General features: G+C 34.2%; 3 protein-coding genes and 1 pseudogene across 4 annotated transcripts; 3 read left to right on the top strand and 1 right to left on the bottom strand.

Annotated features, from left to right (window-relative positions):
• The first annotated feature begins 1,768 nt into the window (after nucleotides 1–1,768).
• LOC104700781 (glutathione S-transferase U16) lies at nucleotides 1,769–3,213 on the top strand. Its single transcript, XM_010416364.3, has 2 exons — nucleotides 1,769–2,325; nucleotides 2,703–3,213. Exons 1-2 carry the CDS (start codon nucleotides 1,999–2,001, stop codon nucleotides 3,078–3,080), a joined length of 705 nt encoding a protein of 234 aa, XP_010414666.2. The 5' UTR covers nucleotides 1,769–1,998; the 3' UTR covers nucleotides 3,081–3,213.
• Nucleotides 3,214–4,482: 1,269 nt separating this feature from the next.
• On the top strand, nucleotides 4,483–6,034 carry LOC104700779 (uncharacterized). Its single transcript, XM_010416362.3, has 3 exons — nucleotides 4,483–5,350; nucleotides 5,454–5,748; nucleotides 5,834–6,034. Exons 1-3 carry the CDS (start codon nucleotides 4,793–4,795, stop codon nucleotides 5,854–5,856), a joined length of 876 nt encoding a protein of 291 aa, XP_010414664.1. The 5' UTR covers nucleotides 4,483–4,792; the 3' UTR covers nucleotides 5,857–6,034.
• Nucleotides 5,968–7,900, bottom strand: LOC104700780 (pentatricopeptide repeat-containing protein At1g59720, chloroplastic/mitochondrial pseudogene; annotated as a pseudogene). The gene has a single exon (XR_015562360.1). The product of XR_015562360.1 is annotated as a pentatricopeptide repeat-containing protein At1g59720, chloroplastic/mitochondrial pseudogene (transcript).
• A 243-nt stretch (nucleotides 7,901–8,143) lies between these two features.
• Nucleotides 8,144–9,960, top strand: LOC104700778 (UPF0725 protein At4g29550-like). Its single transcript, XM_087459293.1, has 5 exons — nucleotides 8,144–8,859; nucleotides 8,957–9,070; nucleotides 9,165–9,369; nucleotides 9,498–9,604; nucleotides 9,727–9,960. The coding sequence occupies exons 2-5, from the start codon at nucleotides 8,999–9,001 to the stop codon at nucleotides 9,733–9,735; spliced, it is 393 nt and encodes a 130-aa protein (XP_087315419.1). The 5' UTR covers nucleotides 8,144–8,859; nucleotides 8,957–8,998; the 3' UTR covers nucleotides 9,736–9,960.
• Nucleotides 9,961–16,424: the final 6,464 nt, after the last annotated feature.

Genomic DNA, 16,424 nt, shown 5'->3' with positions numbered 1-16,424 from the left:
TAAAGATAAGAAAAAAAAAACCTCTCCTCTCTCTCTGCGATAACCGACGCTTGCAGAAAACTTCTCACCAGCAAGCCTTTTCTCCCAAGTGTTTCCCGGCCGGCGTCGACTTCGTTGACGCCGGTCGGTGATTTCCCTTTGTTTCTAGTTTCACTTTTCTATTTCAATTTACAAATCCCTAATAAATTGGCCAATGATCTCTGCAATTTCAAAGGTTTTCTTATTTCAATTCTTTGTAATTTTCCTCTCCTTTGGGATGAGATTCATTCTGACCAGAATCCAGCAAATTTTCCGGTGGTGTGTCGATGCCTATCCGCTGAAGGTGTGTTCAAGCGGTTTCCCTTTTTCTTTGATTGAAATTGTTCTTCATCCCCATTGTCGGTTCTGCTTCGGCATGAAATTATTTTTGAGAGATGACTTTCAATTTCGAATCTGGAATCCCGACGACCCAATTGGTGGATTAGATGATGGTGACAATAAGACTCACTCAGATCTTATTGTTAAACATCTTCTCTACCTCTGTTCAGCGGTTATGGGGTTTCTACACTCACTCCTAAAGGTGATGAAATATTTTGATGTTGATGGTTTTTTATCCTGGTTCTCAAAATCCTTTGCTTCGTTAATTGGTCTATTTGGATATGATGATGCTTTATTTGGATCCAAAGATACATTGCGGTTAATTTATGATGAAATATGGTTGTTGTGGTTGAGTCTTTTCATCTCGTCAAGATGGATTCATGGGATTGCTCAAATCCAAGAAAAATTATTCCAGTTCATGTGCTTGGTGTGGCCGCTGTTGATTTATCATGATGTATTGTGGAACATATTTTCAATTACGATTTGGCGGTTTTGGAGTTTGAATTCATCTACAAGAACCATTCATTTACTGCCATCGAAGAATATCAACAAAGGAATCGAGATTATGAAGTTATCATGGGTGATATTTACAACCAAATTAACACCATCGCCTAACGCGGGAGATGAAACTATTTGTGTAGTTAGCGATGTAACTTATGGATCGCAACCCTTTGATTTTCATAAAAAGTTTTGGTGCTACACAAGAGAAAAGATAGCCCAACAAGAAGATCAGACGACGAAGATCAGACGATGAAGACGATGAAGGAAAAGAACAGATTGAATAACATGTTAGCGTGTAAGGCTTATCTACGACAGAAAGCAACATGTTTTTTCATCTTCTCGTATCTTTTGTTATACTTAAATTTTGGTTGTATGGTATGCGGAGCTTCACTTTTTACGCTCATTGATACATTTGTATTATCGATTTCAAATTAATGAAGGATGAAGATGTTAAAAAAAATATATATAACACAACTTTTTTTGCATCATCTATTTAAAAAATCAAAAAAATTTAGTCAATGATATTACAAAGTCATAATATTATATATATATAAATAAAATAAAAATTATCTCGTGGTTTACTACAGATTAAATCCTATTATAAATTGAAGAGACGATTACGGATAGAAAGATGTTGAGAAAATTTGATATTTCTTTCGTTTTAAGACTTGAAGTTTTTTTCTTTTTTTTTGAAAAAAGTATAGATATGTATTTCCAATGGAGGTTTAAACTATATTGTAACTTTATTTTTATTTTATGAAAATTATTAGTTGGAGTGAAGAATTATTTTAGTGTTTAAGAAAACAAAACAAAAACGTCTATGGCTCAAAAAAAAAAAAATGTATGTAACTTATTAAAAGGTGGTCCACATCTAGAAATAAATATCTGGAACGTCCTACTAGTTAATGATAGCTTGAGAAAGCACTTCAAGCCAACAGCATCGTTTCAACCGTTGCAATATTGTGCTGACAAGCAATAATAATACATAAAGTATGTCCGTTACGTTTAGAACCACTCACAAAAAACTAAAACAAAAATAATAAAAGAGCCGTGGGGGATTCTTCTTCATCCTCCACCAATTTATTAGAAACCGAAAAAAAAAAAAAAAAAAAAACTTCCATACACAAAAAAAAAAAAAGAATGGGAGAGAGAGAGGAAGTGAAACTATTGGGAGTATGGTACAGTCCATACGCAATAAGACCAAAGATCGCTCTTCATCTCAAATCCGTCGAGTATGATTACGTTGAGGAAGATCTCTTTGGATCCAAGAGTGAGCTTCTTCTCAAATCGAATCCGGTTCACAAGAAAGTTCCGGTTCTCATCCACAACACTAAACCGGTTTGTGAGTCTCTTAACATCGTTGAGTACATCGATGAGACGTGGAACTCGTCTGGACAGTCCATTCTTCCTTCCCATCCTCATGATCGAGCTCTTGCTCGCTTCTGGTCTGCCTTCGTTGATAACAAGGTCTGGTTTCTTATTCTTATTTTGGAGTTTTGCTTCGTTGATAACAAGGACTTCGTTAATTAGTGTTTGTGTGTTACACTCCAATGAATCTATGATCTATCTGTCGTGCATGCGTTGCTTGATTGGTCTTGGGGGATGTATCATGTATGTCCTGTATGAGTGATTATTTCCTAACACTCAATATCATATTATTTCCTAATATAAACATGGTTGTTCTAAATTTATTTAGACTCATCAGATTTAAGGCTGTTTTAACACTAAGACCACAATATTTTGGTTCTTTGCGTCTTCGTTTTCGTGTCTATGCTATAGTATATATGCATATAAATAATTGTAGCTTATATATATATTCCTAAACTCCTGTTTTGAGAATCCAGTGGTTTCCGGCTTTGAAATTGGCGACAATCACCAAATCAGAAGATGCAAAAGCGAAAGCCATGGAAGAAGTGGAAGAAGGGTTGTTGCAACTAGAGGATGCGTTTGTGTCTATAAGCAAAGGGAAACCGTTTTTTGGTGGTGAAGCAATCGGGTTTATGGACATTTGCTTGGGAAGCTTTTTGGTTCTCTTGAAAGCTATGGAGGAGTTTAAAGGGGAAAAACTTTTAGACGAATCAAAAACTCCTTCTCTTTGTAAATGGGGAGGTGAATTCTTTTCTGACGAGACGGTAAAGAATGTGGTGCCGGACATCAAGAAAGTAGCTGAGTTTCTACGTGAGCTTGAGGTTAGAGCTCAGTCCGCAGCTTCAAGATCTTGAGACCATCTTAGACATGTATTGCAATGCAAGTGTCAAGTATGTACATGTGAGTAGAAAATAATAAGTTTAAGTTTAAGTGTTGTTCAGTGTATGCTACGATCTTAATAATGATGCAATTTATATGTTGTTTCCATTTTATGTTTATAGTTAATGTTAAGGCTAACCAAAGATTATTATTAGAGTTCCTAGCAAGGCCGTATACGTAAATCTATTTTTCAGTAGTTTTAAAATAGAAAATCACATTTTTAACCAAGTCTCATTAGGTAACATTTTAAACTTTTAGACAATTTCATTAGCACTATGAACTACCAAAAAAATTTCATTAACACTATTAAACTACCAAAATAAATACATTTAAACTAACACTATAAACACTAAAATTAAAATTAGCTTATTTGTTTTTCTGTTTTTTTTTTTTTTGTCAACCATTAAACCACAACTGGCCGTCTATTAGCCAAATCCCTACATTCGTAGGGAATGAAACTCGATTACAAGTGTGATGGTACCTTGTGCATTAAGAACTTGCCATTTACTAATGCACTAAGGTCACTTCACACTATCTTCTTTGTTTATGTCGCCATAAAAATGATGAAACAATAGCATCCGTCAACGCGAAATAGTAAAGTTATGTTTGTTTAATCAGAATTTCAATTCATTTTATTATTTATTACAATTAATTATAATAAAAAATAATAATAAAAAAAATATTGCAGATCATTTCTCTTCACATTAATCTTTTTAAAAAATGCATCTCCATTAGATCCTGATTTGAACCGATTGATTTCGAATCGGAAACCAAAAGTGTTTTCTCTTTTATATTATTTTATTAGTTTTTAATAATATAATTTTGGGGAGCAACTGGGTGATCAACGCCATTATACATGGTCTAAGAGTTTTGTAATAGGAAAATGAATACACCAAAAATATGAAGTTTTTTTTTTATAAATAATATCCATAATAAATAATTTAACTATTCATGCGTTGATGGAATCTATTGTTTCACCATCTTTTATGTCGGTGCAAACAAATAATTTAGTTTTAAGGTTTAAACTATCATAAAATTATTTTAGCGGGTTTTAGTGTTATTAAACTTTTTTCCAGATTTAAAATGATATCCGGAAACACATTGAAAGTTAAAAACATCATAAAACGGATAAAAACATTTTAGCGGGGTTTAGTGTTTAGGAGTGACCAGACCTGGACCGTGGCACCTTCCCGTAAGACGGTAAACCAGTGAGCCGGCCATGATAATGTTTTCAATTTTCATATGACACAGATGACAGATCAGTCGTTCTAAGGCCAAAATCTAAAGTTAAGCGACCTTAATTTTTCTTAATTACGGTGCTAATATCTCTGTATCAATATTTTAATTACTCTACTTACTCTACTCCTAATAAGCCAAAACAAAATTGAATTTTATATGTCCAATTAAACAATCAATTTATCCTGGTCAGAGATCTAGATCCCACAAATATATTTTATTAACAAAAAAGCTAACAATTATTAGAAGACCTTAAGGTATTACCAAAAGAAGAGAGAGTGAAATTGACCCCAAAAAAAATCAGACAACAAAAAATTAAAATGAAAATGAGTAATTAAGAAATAATAAATACCTAAAAAAAAAAAAAAAAAATACCTTTTCTGTAAAAGACCCAGCTCACGTCCAGCTTTGTAATACATTCACACACCATCTTCAACATTTCTCTCTATCAATGGAGTTTTTTCAAAAAGCCAAAGCGGTTCGTTTACGGAGCCACCACGACAAGTACCTAATCGCCAACGAAGACGAAGAATCCGTAACTCAAGAACGTAACGGCTCAGCAGGAGCAGCCAAATGGACCGTTGAGATAGTCCCTGGCTCCACCAACCTTATCCGTCTCAAAAGCGCTTACGGCAAATACTTAACCGCCTCAAACAAACCGTTTCTTCTCGGAGCCACCGGAAGAAAAGTCCTACAGACTAATCCTAGCCGTCTTGACTCGTCTTTAGCTTGGGAACCGATCAGAGACTCTGCTCTTGTTAAGCTCAAGACTCGTTATGGTCACTTCCTTCGTGGTAACGGTGGTTTACCTCCTTGGAGAAACTCTGTTACTCATGATATTCCTCATAGATCGGCTACTCAAGAATGGATTCTTTGGCATGTTGATGTCGTTGAGATCCTCACTGATACTTCCGATCACCAGCAGCCTCCCTCTCCGCTTCATCATTCCGATTCACTCGATTTCGCACCTGGATCTCCTTCCAGATCTAACCGTTTCTTTAGACAAGAGGTGACTTTTTTTTTTAATCCATATTGACCAAAAAAAAATGGTATTATGCTTTAGGCTTGGATTCGTTGACTTGATGTTTTTTTTTGTTTTGTGTGTGTGGCAGTCAACGGATTCAGTGGCGATTGGATCGCCGCCGAAGTCGGAAGGGAGAGTGATATACTATCATGTAGCGGATGATGATGGTGAAGTTGAAGATGATTCAGTGGAGGTAATGTCGTTTACTTTCAAAGGCAATGGTGTTGAAGAGCTGACTACGAGATTGAAAGAAGAGAGCAATGTTGAAGATGTTGTCGTGTGTACTCGTAGCCCGTTGAACGGGAAGCTTTTCCCTTTGCGTCTTCAGCTTCCACCCAACAATGCAGACATGACTGTCGTCTTAGTGCCAAAATCATCAAAAAGTGAGTTTCTTTTGTGCTTAATTCCTCCAAGTCAAACCGCTGCTTTTGTCACTGACATTGTTCTCTGTTTCCTTTGGTGTAACAGTAGCAGAAGACTTCATCAAGTAGAGATCACTTTCTCTTTCATAGTTTGAAGCTGATCTGTGATGTGAAAGGATATGGCTGCAAATTGTTTGTTGTTAGTTCAGCTAAGATTGGATTGACTTACCAAACTTATGATTTATACAAAACTGGTTGCATTGATCAATGATATACACTGCCTTAACGGTTTTTTCCCTTTTATAAATATCCCTGCAACTAGTTCTTGCTACCAATAGTCTGAACAAGAGCAGGATCCATCTTTGAAGTGATGGAAGCGTACACGATCTCTCACAATGATCTCAGTGTTGAAGACTTTTGAGATCAGTTTAGTAACCTCGTGGCAATCGCTGCATACACGTAGATTCTTGAATATACGGATTGGAGTTTGAGGTGGTAAGCTTATCAATCCAAAAGCAATGGCAAGTCTCTCACTGTGAAGTTTGAGGGAGTACTCTTTACTACCATCATTTGTTGCATCGACTAATGGTGCTTGAGAGCAATCCGGTAAATAACCAATCGACCTCAGTCTGTCGTCAATCACTTCTAACTGTTGGTATATCTGTTTCGTCTGAGGGTGCGATGTGTCTCCTGCAAAAAACTCATGGGAGACGCCATTTATCTCAATAGAACTGCACCCGGGCTGTTTTCGAATTCCATGTTCAGTCATTAGTTTTCTGACAATTCCAACATCGTTCCACCGGCTAGCTGAAGCATAAACTCTTGACAACAAAACATATGCACCACTGTAGCTACTGTTAAAACTTTGGTTACCTTCTCTTGTTTCAATGATACGTCTAGAAATTTCTTCACTTAGCTCGACACTAGCACCTTTTTTGCAACAAGCATCAAGGAGACTTCTCCAGATCACTGCATCTGGTTTCATTGGCATGCTCATCACCATGTGGATAGCTTCACTGATGTAGCCTGCACCGGCAACAAAGTCGATGATGCAACCGTAATGCTCCAACGCTGGTTCAATACCATAATCTCTAACCATCATGTCAAAATATTGTCGTCCTTTGTTTACCATTCCTCTGTGGTTGCAAGCGATGAGCAGGGCAACAAACGTGACTGAGTTCGGTTTAATAACCATACGGTCGAAGCAATCCATAGCTTCTTCACCTCTTCCGTGTGTAGCAAACCCAAGAATCATTGCGTTCCATGAAGCTAAATCACGTTTTTGCATCCCTTGAAACACTTGCTCAGCCATTCTCAAAGACCCGCATTTGCAATACATTTCGATCAACGAGTTCTTAATCAAAACATTCATAGCAACATCGACATCACAGTTTCGTAACAGAAACGCATGCGCCCAAGTACCTAATGACAAAGATCCAAGACCAGCACATGCACTCAAAACACTCTGCATTGTATAACCATCTGGTTCGAACGACTCCTGCATCTTTCTAAACAGTTGTAACGCAGAATCATACTCCCCAACCCGAACAAGAGCATCAATCATCGAATTCCAAGAAACAAGACTTCTCTCAGGCATTTCATCAAACACTTTCCGTGCTAAATCCAAACATCCACAAGAACCATACAAATGAATCAAACCATTGTTAACATACACATCTCCACCAAACCCATGTTTCACAACCTGACAATGAACCTGCTTCCCTTCCGATAACCCGAATATATAAGCGCAAGCTTTCAATACAAACGGAAACGTATGCTTATCCGGTGAGGATTCACCTCTCTCTAACATTTTCAGGTAAAGCATAAAGGCTTCTTCTTTCCTTGAAACATCGTGAGCACATGCTCTGATGAGAGTGTTCCACATGAAAGAGCTACGGTTTTGGATTGAATCGAAAACCCGAAACGCGTAGTTAACGTCGGAGAAGGAGGAAGTAAGCTGGAGGATTCTGCCGTAGAGGAACAGAGTTGCGGGTTCGTCAGGGTAAGTGGTACGGAGAGTGAAGGCGTGGAGTTGCTTGAGCTGAGACATGTCTGAACATGTTTTTAATAAGGAGAGAATACGTTGGTGGTGGTTACCGGAGACGGAGGCTGAGGGAGAGCTTGCCGGTGGTACAGGAGGAGATAATGGGTGGAGCAGAAGACTGTTAGACATTGGATGATGAGTTTCGTTGTTTGAGGTGAAAAATAACTAAATAAAATAAGTACAATATAAGACCTTCTCCATCCGGAGGTTCATAGAGGGGTCTTTAGTGTTTCGGTGAAAGAAAACAAATCAAAACAAAAGAAAAATTGTAAGGGAGTCTCTTATATACTATATCCAATTTTGATTTAAGAGGTCATACTTGTGTTCTTCTATTGGCAAACAAAATAATTAAAAAGGAAAAAAATTTGAATCATCAACTTTTATTTTTTTTTCGTCTCCCTCTCGCCATAGGACTCCTAAATCGACAAAGTAAGAAGATGGAATTAAAGGATATGGAATCAGAGGAGGTTGGGGTCGGAGGAGATTGAATCGGTGGAGGAGATATGGAATCAGAGGAGGTTGTGATTAGGTAAACAAATTAGGGTTGTTTGATTTTTGATCCCAAATTAGGGTTCTTTGATTTTTTATTTTTGATCCTAAATTAGGATTCTTTGCAAGAATTTTTCTCTCTTCCATTTGATTTCACTTTTAGCTTCTTCAGTTTTGTGAGAGGCTGTTGGGTTTGGTAGTAGAGCATGTCTTTCTTTTGGAACTTGGTGTTATATGACTTCAGTGGTTTGATTAGATTTGGGTCTGATTTGTTTCTCAATGAGTAGAGGCCGTGGCAGATGTAAACAAAGCAATTGAGTTGGATCCTTCACTGACCAAAGTTTATCTAAGAACAAGGTATGTTATTGCTCTTTCCTACTAAAATCTCATATCCTCTTTTCATCAAAACAATTTCTCAAAACCCCTAAATGGAAAAAGACAATATTACCTTTAATGAAAGTTGTTTTCGGGTGTTTTAGTTTAAATATATAATTAAACCAGTAAGTGTTCAACGAAAAATACAGTAGCTCAGTGGTTGTGAACTCCATGCGCACAAGGTTCGAATCCCACTATGCGGGGTGCAACTGGGTGCAACTAGGGTGAGAGTTAAATTCTATCTGATCCCTTTTCTTTGTGCTTTGCAAGTTTTGTGCTTTCGTATTCCAAATTTAATATTTGTTGAATTTGTAATTTTAGGGATTTGATGTTGATTTCTGCAACCATACATATAATGGGATAATGCCGGGTGGATGTAGTCCCTATGAAAAACTCTTTGCAAAGGCTGGACTCCATTGTTACAATCTTGAAAAGGTTACTCTCTTAGATGGAGAAGCACTTTTGCTTTACCCTATCCTTGTGATCGATTGATAGATAGATGCTTACCTCATTGCTTCTAACCTTGTAGGGAAAGAAGTTAGAATTCAAGAGTCTAGTCAAAGTTAACTCAGAAATCGGTTCACTTTACAATTCTTATTCAACATCCGAGGTGATGGATCCTATCAACAACTCAATTCACACTTTCCAAACTTTAGTCACGGATGCAGGGTATGAGAACAAAGCGCGTTTGATACTCGTCACAAAAATATGCAGGATCAAGCCTCAAGTGCCAGGTAAAACTGTGTGTGTGAAAAAAGAGAGTCCATTTGTCACTGTTTTCATATCGAGATAGTGTATAATCATGGCGGCAATACTGTTTATTTTTAGTTATGGCTAAATCTTTTTAGAATGTATGTTTTAGGCATTGGAGATGCCACTGTCTTTTGGGACTTGGATGCTATAGATAACTTCTATAAAGGTGATATGCCAGATTGGCCACCGAATGATGATAAGTTACAGTTCTATGAGGTGAGGTGTTCAGTTTTTGACTCATCTTCTTCACCTAATATATATATATATATATATATATGATCTGTTTCGACTGGTATACAAGATTTAACTAATAAGTTTTAGATGATTAAAAAATGCAGGTGAAATGAATTAGAGTTGCGAGTGCAGAGGCATAGTAAGAAGAACAAGTGATGGAAAAACAGGACATATGTGCCTTGAAGCAGGGTAAGGTAAAATTCAGTGAACGAGTTGGGGTAAATGAGTATTACAATTAACCATTTTCTCTATTTATGAATTGCACTTCTATTGTAAAATGTATTATGTTTGTTTTATGTTATGTATGCTTAAAAATTAATTAAATGTAATAGTTTCCCATTTTTATAACATCTTAAATGTTTAATCATTTATACTACTTCTAATCTATTTAAACTTTTAAATTTTCAAAAAACTAATATTTTCAAAATAAGAGACCCATAATTATATACTACTATTGGAGGATACAATTTTAATTAAGAGATCAAGGGTTCTTAGAATTCAAAACAGTACACAATTAATTCATTAAAAAACCAAACAGTACATAAGATCCCCAATATATGAACACCCCATTAATCTTGCTCTATGTTTTGTTAGAAACCGAAGTTTTAGGGAATTGTTCTCTTTTGTTAATCTATTTATAGAATATAACATATATATAGTAATATAATATTAGAGTTGACAAGTCTACTAATAACGAGCAAATAATGAATATCAATACAATACTAGATATATTTATAACACTTTCTCTATGTTGGCTCATTAAAAACCTTATCAGGAAAACATATTGGGAAAAACTATGGTAAAGGAAAAAAGAGTGAAGCGCACTTTTACTTCCCGTCTTAAGTACATCACTTGAAATCTTCGAAATGACCGAACCAATATGATGAAGTAGCTTCTTGAAAGTAGCGGTTGGGAAACACATTGGTAAATGGTTCGCCAAATCTTCACTTGAACAAATTTGTAGGACATGTATATCACCTTACATCACCATTCTTCTATAGGATATTGGTCTCTTAAATGACTCATCTTGATCATTATTTTCGTCTCTCACGATCTCATCAATGTATGTCAAAGACTTTAAAGATGATAGTCTTTCACCATTGCAATCATAATAAATATCTTCAGATATATATCTTTCGAGTGTTCTTTTGTTGTCTCGTTAAAAACCTTTCATGAAAAAATCCAATGGGATAAAAACCATGATAAAGGAAAAAAAGTACAACCACACACATGATCATATATTTCTCCCTGAAAGCATCATCTTCAGGTTATATATTATGATCATATATATCAACGTTCTGAACTGTTATAAACAGTGCTTTAATGTACAAACTCATATGATCATCTTATATTCTACTGGGTCATTGAAATTCAAGTCATTTGAATATGTAAGCATCTTGAGATAACATCTCTTTCATCAAATATCAAATCCTAAACCTCAAAAAATTTCGTGAACTATCTGATCTTATACAATCCGATTTCTCCATCTTTTAGGAGTAATATTTCATTATTGATTATTTTCCATATATTCCTTGGTATGTGAAATCTCTACCGGAGATAAGATGATATTTTCATCATCAACATATTTTGCACTTGTTCTTATAGATTTCTTTTAGTAAGAACCACTTTTAAGTGCAGAAGAGACACATACAATTTTTTCTTTTATCGAGTTCAGAAAATGCCTACATCCTCAAACTTTCTTGAAAATATTTCTTGAACACTATTATAGTCACTGTCAATCTCGGATTTACACAACTCTAAGATCTTCTCTTAGCTTGTTTCTGATCTATTTTCAACCCACTATGAGATCCCTAAGATCAATAACAATGATCTACATCTAGGATACTCTCATAGAAACAAACTTTCACCCTTTTCTCCTCAAAGATGTCTAAAGTCTACAAAACTTTTTCTCGAGAACTATAAAATATTGTTTCTAGCAATATGATCACTTTAAAGAAACTTCTGACAGTTTGAAAATCTTCTCACTAGACTGAATCAAGTCTTACTCTTATTGTCAAACTAATAAGGGATCTAGAATAGTTGTTTCCACCAAAAGAAAATACATCTCTCATAAGTATTTTCTGAGAATCAGTGTACTACTACACATACTTAATTTCTTATACAGATCCACTTATGTTCCACTCATTTTACATTTTCAAGTATAACGACTACAATTCCAAATATTATCTCTTAAAGAGATTTGAACTATTTCATAGTTACTTTTTTCAATGATTGCAACGTTCGTGTCTTGAAAAATATGAATATGGGAATTTTTTTTTATCGGTAATTAAAGTGGATTTGGTTTTACTCACTGCTGGTTTATTAACTTAATCGATTTATTGATTAAACAAAAGGATGATTTAATTAATTATTGGTTTAGTTATTTTCTGATTTAATTAAGGAGGCCTTAATTCCTCTCTACAAGGATTGCTTCCCTTTACTTTAGTTGGAGAGTTTGTCGCCGCTGGTTGCTCAGAGAGAGGGAGAGAAAGAGAGATAACTCTTGGTTATTTGGTGTAAAGGAGAAAGAGACGAAGATCAACCTTTTTCTTTTGAGTAAAGAGAGAATCTGAACTGTCAGGGTTTGGGAGAAGGAGGATCCGACTGCTCAAATCGTTTCAAAATGTATTGATATTTGGCAGGGTTGTAGCTAAAAGATTTTCGTACACTCTTCTTTTAATACAAGTGAATTTAAGCTAATATTCTAGGAGATATCGCCAGTTTTGTGGGGCGTTTCTTCTCATTCGCGGATTGAGACCAGCGGGTGTTTTGGGATCGATTGCGGTTTCATCTGAGATCCAATCGTGCTGAATGTTTGTGGGAATATTCTAAACATATAGACCTTGGTTTTCACTGGAGGGATTGGAAAGTTAACGGTTCTTTTTTATTTCGTTTCACTTGTGAGGTTGTTCTTTTCTGATTATTCTGGCAGTTTGTTTTCAATGTTTGTTTGTTGTTTTGATTGGTTGTAGGAGCGAGTTTGGTTGTTCTTGGATATTGGAGAGCCTCTCTTTTGGTTGTAGTTATTTTTGTGAATCAGTTGTTAAGGTGAGTGTGTGACCATGAGCTTATCTGAGCGATTGGGTTGTATGACTTGTTTTGTGTGATGATATGTAGGTGTGTTGAATGTGTTATTGGGTGACCTGTTCAATGACTGGTTTGTTATGTTTTATTTGTGGTTGTACTCTTGATTTGCTTGTGTGTATAGCTCGTAGATGGGAGGATCGCCTCACTGAGTATATCTGGTAATACTCACACATCTCATTGTGTTTGTGGTACAAGTAATGCATGTGTAGCGTGGAATCATGGCGATGAGAAGGATGATGATCTAGGTTCTCGGTTTTGTGTTGTTGGTCTTGGTTATGTTTATTAATGGTGGAACCTTGCGTAGAAGCATGTTAGGTTGATGGATAAAATGGTTAGAAAGTATATTGTATTGATGATTTTTATTGGTTTTAATTGATATGGTATTTATATTAAATTGGAGTTGGTTTGGTTTGTCTTCCGCTGTGCATGTTGATTTGTTGTTGGTTTATTATTTGGATTGTAATTAAATATTATGGGATATTTAATTATATTATTATAATTAAAGAAAACGGGTCCGGTTGTTTCAATGATTAATCAATCATTCTTTATGTACACTTTTCAATAAAACTTTTCTATTAATTGCGATTTATGATCCTCGATTTTCATCCCTAACATCATCAATTGCAATATTGCATGCAAAAATATTTACGACATCAATTTATTTGCTGGTTCCTTTTCATTCTAGACATACCTCAACTTGTTGAAATTTCCTATCATTATGATTCTCAGGTACCTGAATCTCTTTCTTACTCATGTCTAAGTCTCTAGATCTCTTCTAGAGATTTTTCATAACTCTCTGCTTCATCGATGCCAAATTAATTTATGCTCCTTTTCTTTCGAGGATGCTTATATTTGGAACCATATGTCTATTACAATTCATGCGATTTTTAGACTTACTAGCAGTTAATCTTATCTTTCTAGGACATTAATTGGAGAACAACTGGTATATGTGACTTTTTTCACTCAAGGTCATAAAATTGCTCTTGCATGCTGTTAGCATCTTTGCAAAATTTGCCAATAAATTATCTTTTTAATTTCTAGCGCACATTTATTAGACGAAGATCAAGAAAATTTCTTCCAATATCTCTATTTTCCAGCTGTTTATTTTCTCCCCCTCTTGTTGGAAAGATTGACTCACTAAAACAACAGTCTCTACATCTCGAGATATTCAATCATCAATAGAGATTTATTTCCAACATCCTTTCAAATTCCATCTTAATCACTGTGGTGGAGCAACTCAAGATGTATAACACATTTAGATGGAATATATCTGCTGTCTGACCCACTGACCCACTGACCCAAACCAATTGTAATGGGGAGTACTCATGATAATTTGTTGGCCTGATGTGAATTTATAGACATATCTAGTCATTTATGTCAATTACTTAAAATGATTTCACCACCATTGTCAATTTACCAAATACTCTCGCGAACTCAAGGTTGCAAGTTGATAACAAGAATATATGGTGGATGATCAGTCCACAATATCTCTTTTGAATACATCCCAGAAAAGTGACACTCTCCAAATTCATGGGATCGGTGAAAGTCATATAATCAGCTTGCATTGTAAAGCAACACACATAAGAAATCACTTCGGAAATCTTTGATTATTCTTTTGCATTACTATTGAACATGAATGACTTAATCGGTCATGCCAAACATTGAGATTTTCACAAAGCATTTAATTTTCTAGATAATGCATGTAATCTCTAAAATACTTTTATTGCATTGGGTAATAATACTTATGATTTCAAAGTATTTTCTTTGCTTATTGTCTCAACAAGATTACTTTTCAAATCCTTAAGATTTGCTCTATTATATGAGTGATTAAACTCATTTTGGGTGTGAACATAATCTTATATCAATTTCATCACCTCTGTATGTGGGATTCCTTAATTCTTCTCCCTCGAGATGATGACACTTCATGTCTATCAATCTTGATTTGAATCCCACTCTATATAACATTCTCAAATTGTGTTATGTATTATATCTTAGACCCTTTTAACTTTGAGAGTAATAAGGAGATTATAGCACATCTGTGTTCCCATAGACAATAGCATAAATAATCTTCAAGAGCTTTCAATACTTTTTCTATTACTTCTTAATATTGTAGTGAATAGTGGAAATTGTCTCACACTAGCTTCTTTCATCATCATATATGTATATGAGATAAGTACCTCTTGTACTTATTATTCACTTCTAGTGGACAAACAAGTCGATATGACCGCCACTTAATATAGATATCAAATCCACATTTATAATCACTTTTATAGCAACTTTCTTATATTGATGTGACATTTTCTTTTTTCTTTGCATGAATTCATATTCACTATAAAGAATAGACAAAGTCAAAAATATGTGATGCATAAACATCTCATAATTTTACTCATTCACAAAAAAAAAAAACTATATATATATACATATAATGTTTTGTAAATTTATTTTTCACTATATGGTGTCTTACATAGTTACATGACAACAATATTTTGTGACAAGTAGAATATATATTTTTCTAATATCTTTCCACCAATGATATTATTTTTTATTATATAATTTTGGTAATAATTGGAATCAAGTTGACTTGTATATATTGTATTACATACTTTTAGTCATTTACTTTCTTTAAATTATTCTAAAGAACTAGTGAATTTATATGGTCATATACTTGGACTTAAACCTCCTCGTAGAAGTGATGCCAAAAAAATATAATCAATAATCATTATTTAGTAATTTGTTACTAAATTTTCAATTTATTCACTAAAGAAGGTTGGATATATGATTTAAAATATTTCATCATAATATTATATATAATTTTAATTAGATGTAAATTTGTGATTAAACAAATAAAGTAAATCACAAACATTATAAACAATCATATAAATGAATGCTAAATAAGTATTAAGTATCATTTTTTTTCTTATTCAAACGTTTATTTTTCTGTTTTACTAAAGATTTTATTAAAAAATCTAAAACGTTTTATCAAGGCATATAATTATATATATATATATATATATATATATATATATATATATTACGGATAGTAAAGATGTGTATACTGAACATAAACAATTATAGTTGTTTTTGCTTTCTTAAATCAACCGGTTATCAAACTATATAATCAACAAATACCAATTCATGGAAAACGTGTTCTCCGTGAATCATCATGTAATAATGGGTGAATCTATTATATATAGACAAACAAATTCTATATAACTATGCCATTGAACCAATTAAATCTATATATAATATATTGGTTAAAATAGTACTTAGCTCGACGACGGTGGCTTTTGGTTTTTGGAGAAAAAAAATAATAATAATATATTGGTTAAAGGAATTTTGCCCTTATTGATCATCTCATCGTATACACCATGACCGATTATACCCTATTACGAATTATATCAAAGTATGATGTATTAGTCTATTAGATACCAAAAGCCAATGATTAATACCGATTAATACTATTAGATATCAAAAGCCAATGATTCAGTAAACATTATAATAATAAATAATGCATTCAGTTTCTAAGACTTTGAAAGATAAATGTATTACTATTATTATTATTTTTTTTCATAATCAAACTAAATAGTGAACCAGATCAAACCATGAAACAGTAAATAATAAAGCAAGAAGCAACAATAAGACACATTAAACCTCGTGGAACGATGATTAAACTATACAAATCGTATACGGTGGAGTTAAATATACGGAGCATCAA

This window comes from Camelina sativa, chromosome 7 (assembly GCF_030686135.1).
Source record: "Camelina sativa cultivar CO46 ecotype springtype chromosome 7, ASM3068613v1".
In the NCBI taxonomy this organism is placed as follows: Eukaryota; Viridiplantae; Streptophyta; class Magnoliopsida; order Brassicales; family Brassicaceae; genus Camelina; species Camelina sativa.
Note: the sequence above shows the minus strand (reverse complement) of the source record. Positions and strands in the feature narration are given on the sequence as shown.

Coding starts and splice junctions, on each gene's coding strand:
- LOC104700778 (XM_087459293.1), top strand. CDS start 8,999: ATGCCGGGTGGATGTAGTCCCTATGAAAAACTCTTTGCAAAGGCTGGA. Junction 9,071..9,164: donor ATTGTTACAATCTTGAAAAG/GTTACTCTCTTA, acceptor CTAACCTTGTAG/GGAAAGAAGTTAGAATTCAA. Junction 9,370..9,497: donor GATCAAGCCTCAAGTGCCAG/GTAAAACTGTGT, acceptor TGTATGTTTTAG/GCATTGGAGATGCCACTGTC.
- LOC104700779 (XM_010416362.3), top strand. CDS start 4,793: ATGGAGTTTTTTCAAAAAGCCAAAGCGGTTCGTTTACGGAGCCACCAC. Junction 5,351..5,453: donor ACCGTTTCTTTAGACAAGAG/GTGACTTTTTTT, acceptor TGTGTGTGGCAG/TCAACGGATTCAGTGGCGAT. Junction 5,749..5,833: donor AGTGCCAAAATCATCAAAAA/GTGAGTTTCTTT, acceptor TTGGTGTAACAG/TAGCAGAAGACTTCATCAAG.
- LOC104700781 (XM_010416364.3), top strand. CDS start 1,999: ATGGGAGAGAGAGAGGAAGTGAAACTATTGGGAGTATGGTACAGTCCA. Junction 2,326..2,702: donor CTGCCTTCGTTGATAACAAG/GTCTGGTTTCTT, acceptor TTGAGAATCCAG/TGGTTTCCGGCTTTGAAATT.